Source organism: Nesoenas mayeri, assembly GCF_963082525.1.
Source record: "Nesoenas mayeri genome assembly, chromosome: 2".
NCBI lineage: Eukaryota > Metazoa > Chordata > Aves > Columbiformes > Columbidae > Nesoenas > Nesoenas mayeri.
The window spans coordinates 110159936-110167483 of NC_137543.1; the positions used below are offsets into that span (position 1 = coordinate 110159936).

Genomic DNA, 7548 nt, shown 5'->3' on the forward strand with positions numbered 1-7548 from the left:
TTCACTGTGAGGTGGAAGAGTATTTAATCCAAGTTCTTATTTTTGTGTTCTAATAATAGTACTCCTTGCAAAGTTTAATTTTCTTTTTCTTTCTCTCTCTCTCTTTTTTTTTTTTTTTTTTTCCTCCAGGGAACAGATCTTAAGAGTGAAAGAAGATGAGAATGTTCCTTTTTTGCTAGTTGGTAACAAATCAGATTTGGAAGATAAAAGGCAAGTTTCAGTAGAAGAAGCAAAAAACAGAGCAGATCAATGGAATGTTAACTATGTGGAAACTTCTGCAAAAACACGAGCTAATGTTGATAAGGTAATAACTGGCATCTTTATACAAAGAATCTCCCCATCATTTTTTAATTTATACCTCTTTTCTATAGATCATGCTCTATACGTTCATTATTTTAGCACTTTTTTTGTGAAATTTGATTCATATACTTTTCTCTCTTAGCTTGTGATGAGTGTGTGACTCAGTAACTTCATGTAGAAGAGTAAAAAGGTTAGGTATAACAAGTTAATCCCATCCCAAACTGCAAGGAGTCATTATACAACATCTTACTTCATTAAAAATTTCTTGAGGCAGCAGTTTTGGCCTGGACTTCTTACTGCATTTTCTATAACTAGAAGCCAGTCTGCTTCTGAACAGTGAGGAATGCTGTCTGATCCTCAGCCAGAATGAAACAGCTTATGAAAGTAGGTAAGGGAGGGATTGGAGCCCTCTCTACCCTCATCTAACCAGATGCCTGGTGGTATGTTGCTTCGATGAAGAATTGTTGAACCCTGTTCAACTTTGAACAGCCTAGAAGCGCCTCATGAGTTTTCAGGGATAAAAGCTGGTTTAGAAAGTCATGAGATAAAAGACAGAATCTTAGTCTCCAATAAGATATTAGTTGTGATTATTTAATCTATAACTCTAAAAGACAGGATTTCTTGGAATACAGAAGTCAAGATAACAGCCTTGTAGAGTGCAAAAATAACAGATGTGTGGCAAAAGAAATAAGTAGTTCAGTTCAATGTGCCAGCCTTTCCTTTCAGAGCTATTGGCAGACTTCATCACACATTGAAAAACTCTGTAACGTGAAAATCCTTACATATGAGCTGTCAATTGCAGCATGGCAACTGTGATGCAAGTTCTGTTTTGCAGTAAATTAAACTTGACTGTTGACTTCCTGAAGAAATTGATTGTTCAAGTAAGAACTTTGTGCTGTTCTACAGAGAAAATTAAGCCAATTAAATGCAGTAGAACTCAGTCTCGTTGAATATAGCTTGTGGTGTTTTTTTGTTTGGGCTTTTTGGTGGTGTTGCTATAAAGACTATTAATAGTACATCTTTTAGTTTTGGTGCATGATTGCTGTTAACATCCATTTATTACAGTCATGTAGAAGTTCCCAGCTCTTCAAAATCTACTTCACCATCCTTTAGCAGCTGGAAGAAAAAAAGTATATGTACATATATTTTTAATAGCTCTCTAGTCAATAGCATTTGAACATGCAGTAGGCTACTACAGAGCTGAGTCATTTTTGGAGCTGGTGGCATTATGGATCCAGATTGGCATGTTTCATATAGAATTAAGGTTTGACAGGTCACAAATGAGGATTTGTTGGCACTAGTAAATACCAGTTATTCTTAGTTACTTGGAGCATTTGAAGTTACGGGGCTTGTTATGTGAATTTAAGTTACTATTCTATAAGGAATATGGCTTCTCTGAATTCCAGTATAGTAGGTTGCCCAGTTGAGGAAAGCTTCCACTCACTTTGGTAAAGGTGAGCCACCACACATCTTTTTAGGAGGTTAAGTGCACCAGGCACCTGTACTGTAGTACAGGATCAGTGCTTAAGCAAGTCGACAGTTGCAGAGATTTAAGTACAGGCAAGTAACTTAACTCCCATTTAGAAATCTGAAGGCAATCTTGGTTCTTGATGGCAATGCTTACTTACATTGATTTTCCTCGTATCCTGTGTAATGGAGGTTGATGTTTTGGCTGCAGTCAATATGAGATTAGTGTCATTGCAAATAAAAACCTACTGAGCTCCACAGAGGAGCTTCACAGCCCCTGCACTGTCCATGTTTCACATAAGTGGATCAAGTCCCCTGACAAAGATCTAGATAACATCTCCCGAGGAAAAAAAAAAAAGCCTTAGAATTGCTCAACTGATTTCCTACAGTAAAATAATAAAGATGAAATTATTATCTGCTGTAGCCTTCTATGAGTCAAGATCTGCTTTTCAGGTGAGTAAAGTAGCCTTGAGAAGTCAAATCATAAAGCCTTAGCTGACAGTGGGCTTTATGACTGTTAAGTCATTGGTGTATCTCCAACTTCTGAATTTTTGTTTCCAAGTAGACCACTTGATGAACATGAAGTTCATATGTACTTGTAGATTTTGATATTGCAGTTGAGATTAAGTGATATTAAAAAATGTTTATATAGTTGTATGGTTGATAACTTTGGTTTAATGGAGATACTGACCTAACAATTTTTTCCTTCAGTCACTTTGTGTTTAGACTTGTATAGTGGACATACCAGCCATGGAATGCTGCTCCATTAATATGCCTCTAGAATTGGATATTGTACTTTTTCAGCCATTACAGTTCAGCACTGAAAATACTTGAAATGTAAACTGATTTCCTTGAGTCTCCTTAGTAGGATATAGATAATACATTTTAAAAAATCCTGGACAGTGATGACTCTCATTTCAATCCTTGTGGAAAATTCTGACAGGGTCCATAAGCAAATATCAGAAGACAGGCAACGTTATGATACCGTGAAAGAAACAAGTTTGCATCATATCAACTTGGCCTTCAAAACCAGTGTAAGATTTGTTGGGTTAATATTTGTTTGCTTAGACTGCTTGTGCATAACCTACTTCATTCTAACCAACTAAAATGGATGTTATCAGTGAGAGCTTAAATTAAGTCTTACGTCCATGTCTGTGTTGGCATTTACATTATTACATCTTTTTTAGGTGTTTTTCGATTTAATGAGAGAAATTAGAGCCAGAAAAATGGAAGACAGCAAAGAAAAGAATGGGAAGAAGAAAAGAAAAAGCCTAGCCAAGAGGATCAGAGAAAGATGTTGCATTTTATAATCAAAACCCTGAATTCCTTTCCTACCCTGACCATACTAATAAAAACCATAATTTATAAGCATGCCATTGAAGGCTCAAGTGACTGAAATTACTCTAACATGTTGGAAATTGTAATTACCGCGAAAAGCATGAATTGGAGCTGCACTGAAAGTCAAATTCACTGAAAAAAATGATGTGGCTTCAAGAGAAGCAAAGTTCAGTCCATTTCATAATTGCCTACCTTCTCACATTTCTTCTGAATGTAGTGTTTCATAGTCTTTTCTTTAATGGTGAACAGAGGGGGGAAGTATTACTTTGTGGGTTCTTGTAAAGCATACTTTTTTATCACTGGTAATTGTCAATTCATCTTGTCTTTTGTTGCCTTGAAAATTACAATTGTGAACGTGATACCTAACAAAGCAGTATGCAGTTGTTTTGCCATTGAGTTATGCAAATTAGAAAAGAATAATGTATATGCGAACAGTTATGTTGGGGGGAAAATATATGTGGTTCCGCATTACCTGATTAACCTAGAAGAGGGATGTAATCCTTTACATTGAAACATTTGAATATGCCTTAATTTTAAAACCTAAGCATAGCAGGTTGATTAATCAAGGGTGTATTTTCGACTTTGTTGCAGCAGTGCGAGACCGAGACCATCCTGTCTGGGGAGCGCAGTGATGTGAATGATTTGCTAACTAGCTGTCTGCTAGCCGTGTCTGTTCTTTACCTGTGTGCCATACTCCGGTATTGTGAATAATACAGGGCATAGGGCCAGAATACATGTAAGACTGAAGTCATAAGCCTGTGGCACATCTGAGCCTGGAATGGTTGTTTAAAACTTAACACGCTGATACCTTGAAACTTCCCTTCTGCGAGTAGGTTTTTGTCTAGATGCTCCTTGGCTTTTATCTTCCTGGAGTTGGGTGGAGTGGAGCTGACTCAGTAGCGCTACTGTGTTTTGAGTTAAGATGTTGTCTGGGAAATTCTGGTGTCATCAGCTAAATTCTTTTGTGTTCCTAATACTCAGCTATGGGAACATGGTGTGTTATGCTGAAGCTCTTTGCAGGTTTTGTACGGCTTATTCTGCTTTATGTTGATTTTCAAATGGGGAACATTGTAGCTACTTTTTCTAGTTAATGTTGTTATTAAACAATGGAACATGCTTTGCAACACAGAAACGTTTACCATGTGCATCCAAAATCCCCAAACAAAACGTACTGCCTCAGTTGCTTCAGAACAGCAAGAATACTAGCACACGGTTAGTATGCTGCATCCTCACTGAAAATAGACCAGAATGTTTGAGGGTTTTGGACTCTTCTGGGCTAAGACAGGCTAGATTAATTCCACAAACTGTTAGACTTTTTATACATGTGTAAGCCTATAACTGACAATTTAAAATGTGTTCAAGCAAACTAGGTAACAAATATTTAACTTCAATGCTAACAGACATTTTAGGGACTCAAGTCTTAGAAGTTATATTTGTCATGTTAAATATTTATCAATAGGAATTTTGTATGTGCATTTAGTAGACTGCCAAGTGCAGAATTAAAGTTACTCATGTAACTGTGGCAAATAAGCCAGTCTTCATCTTACTGTGTACTCATTTGGGTCTATTTAACCAGGGAGTCTAACCACTAACATTGTGACTTTGCTTTGGAACCTGTATACTGGGAACTGAGGTGTTATGAAGCCACTGGACACATGAAATTTGTCTTGGCTGATGCCTTATCCTGTCCTTTTATTTGCTATTTGAGCCATTGAAAGATGAATAAACTTCCATTTTTTTTTAAATACTTGTGCAGTGTTGATACTTACATTATCAGTAAACTTTGCTGTTGCTGATGCCAGTTGTCAAGCAGTTAAGCCTAAATATTCCAGAAGCCTTTTTTGTGTGTGTGAACAAAATTGTCGGTTAAACTTAGTCTGATAAAAACCTACTTGGTAAAAGCTGGGACTATACATGCGCTACCTTTTATCCAGAGCTAATTTATCCCTACTTGCTCTAACAAAGCTTATCAGAAACCAGACCAATAAATTGAGGTAAGCTTGTTTCAGAAGTATTTTTCCATAATAATGGAAAGTGAGATTTAACCTTTGCGAGTTTGAAATAATAATAAAAATCTGTTCTGAATCATTTTCTTTTGGCACACTCAGGGAGAACTTCAGTGTGCTTCCTCCACCTGTTCGGAATATACCTTCAATTGTGTAAGATTTGGGTACATCTTGAGAGAGTCACCCGAAGTGAGTGATACATTTGCATCATAGAGAAGTGTTTGGTTTAGCCCACTTCTCTGTCTGAAATTCCTGGATCAACCTGCTCAGAGCACCTCTGCACCTGAGAGCCCTTTTCCTCTCTGTTCCTCCTCCAAGAAGCTGAAGATACATCCTTACACTGGCAGGATCAAAGCCTTCTGTGGTATTTCCCTCCAAGTTAGCTGGCAGTACCATTGCTACCTTTTGGGAAATGCATTGTACTGTTCAATGAAACTGCAAGCCAGAGAGAGATGCCTTAATTTGTAACAAGCTGTGAAGTTCAGTCTTCCATTATGAATGAAACTAATATAGAATTCTTTTCCTAACTCAGTTTTTCCTGTAACTTCTCATAGCTTTAAAAACTGAATTGACTTTCAAAAATGCTGGATAAGAAGTCTGTGGTCTGTTTGGTAGTTTCTGTAGCTTCCTGGTGAGCATACAATAGCTTAACAACACTGCCATCCAGCAGCTTGCTTTGAGTAGTCTGAAACAGCATCACGATGTGCAGGAAGCACTTTCCTATTCATAGAGACCTTGTTAACATCAGCATGGCATGCTGGATGACCCCCCGGCAACTCCAGTCGCAGTCGTAATGCAGTAAAGTACACACCCTCTCTGAGCCTTATGCTCACTATATTCATGTGCAGGAGCCAAATGTTTTATCTATTAATATGTGAAATGGGCTTACTGAAAATCTTGGGTTCCTTTTCTGTGACACCAAGCTTTGCAATGATTCCAGAGTCTAAGAGGGAAGATGGTTTCTGTGTGGTTATACTCCAATGCAAAATGCAGAGCAACAGAGGGAGAGCTGGTATTACATGAATGCTTGTAATAATTTTAGCTATACCAGAGCTGGATCAGAAGGTAGAATTGAGCCTACAACAGTTGAGAATTGAATAGTGAAAAATAATTGGTCACCTTAATATCTAAACTTTCCCCTGTTGCTGTCAGATGTGTTGGCTATTCTAGCTCCCTGGATGTGTAGACAGACATGTGTAAACTATATTTCTGTCCAGGGTTGCTCTTGCCAATTTTTGACTGGGATTTTAACTTAAATAAATGAGTGGGTGTGTTTTTAACAGATGACACAGGAAAGAAACATCTCCTTGCATATTTTTGTGGGAGCTTCAGCTTCTAACTAAAGTTGAATGGAGAGAAAGGTGCCAATGCTGCTAATACTGGAGTGTCAGCTCATCTTTATCTAAACACACTGACCAGACTGGAATGTTTTTTGTTGAGGCTTCATTGGCAAATGCCAAAATACATACCACTTGAGATCTGACCAGGCAGGTGCCAAGATACTTCTCACTTTCAAAGAGATCCTGGCTGCGTCTAAGCAGCCATGCTATGAAATTGTTTTCCTTCTGGTACTCATTTCTAAAAATGCTTGTGCTGTTTCCCATGTCAAAAACATACTAAAATACAAGAACCTGAGAACAACAGTGCTCCATCAGAGAGAAGGTCCATCTGGCCCAATGCCCTGTCTTTAGAGTGGCCAGCCACCAGTGTCTACAGCAGAGCACATGAGCAGAGCCAGTCTACTTCTGCCGAGGTCCTGGGGGTGCTCCGAGGCCTCAGTGGCTGGGACCGGGCTCCCCTGGGACCCCCACCCACCGCCACCGTCTCCTGCCAAGGGCCCAGGGGACGTGTCTCAGCTCAGCCTGAGCCCTTGGGTCCCTGCCTGAGCCGTGTTGTAGGTGTGTGTGCCCGTCCTGTCTCTGCCTCTGTCCCTGGCTGGGCCTGGGCCCTGCCCTGCAGAGAGCGGCTCTCCTGGATGGAGCCCTCAGAGCTCTGTAAGAACTCATCATGCAGAACTCAAGGCACAACACAGCATAACTGTTATATTATTTTCTGTTCTATCCTATGTATTGTATTCTATTGCATGTGCTCATCATGAGCCAAATACAGATGGGAATATTATTTACATGAAATGCCAGGGGGTTTTCAGCTCCAGAAACACTTTCAAGTGCACAGAACACAAAGGATACGAGTGGAAACAGGATTTGATTAGATTTTATTTTATTCTGGGTTATTTTATGACATTTACTGACTCTGTTTACAGAGCCGATGCTCACGAGCATTAACACAAGCTCATGTATAGCCAGGAGCAGGCTGATGCATTCTTCAGTTTACCTTGAAGAAACATCCCCTGCAGTCTGGCAAAGACAAGATACAGAACTGCAAGAGCAGCATCAGGAATAGAGACCAAGCTGTCCCTGGTTCCTGAAGAGGGAGA

General features: G+C 39.1%; 1 protein-coding gene across 4 annotated transcripts in view; it reads left to right on the forward strand.

Annotated features, from left to right (window-relative positions):
- Positions 1-4747, forward strand: part of RALA (RAS like proto-oncogene A) — a 29750-nt gene extending 25003 nt beyond the window's left edge. For all 4 annotated transcript variants that reach the window (XM_080339723.1, XM_080339722.1, XM_080339720.1 and 1 more), the window contains 2 exons: positions 130-304; positions 2955-4747. In XM_080339723.1, coding sequence (XP_080195849.1) covers positions 130-304; positions 2955-3077 — 298 coding nt within the window. In that variant the 3' untranslated portion in view covers positions 3078-4747. The remainder of the gene's footprint in view (positions 1-129; positions 305-2954) is intronic.
- Positions 4748-7548: the final 2801 nt, after the last annotated feature.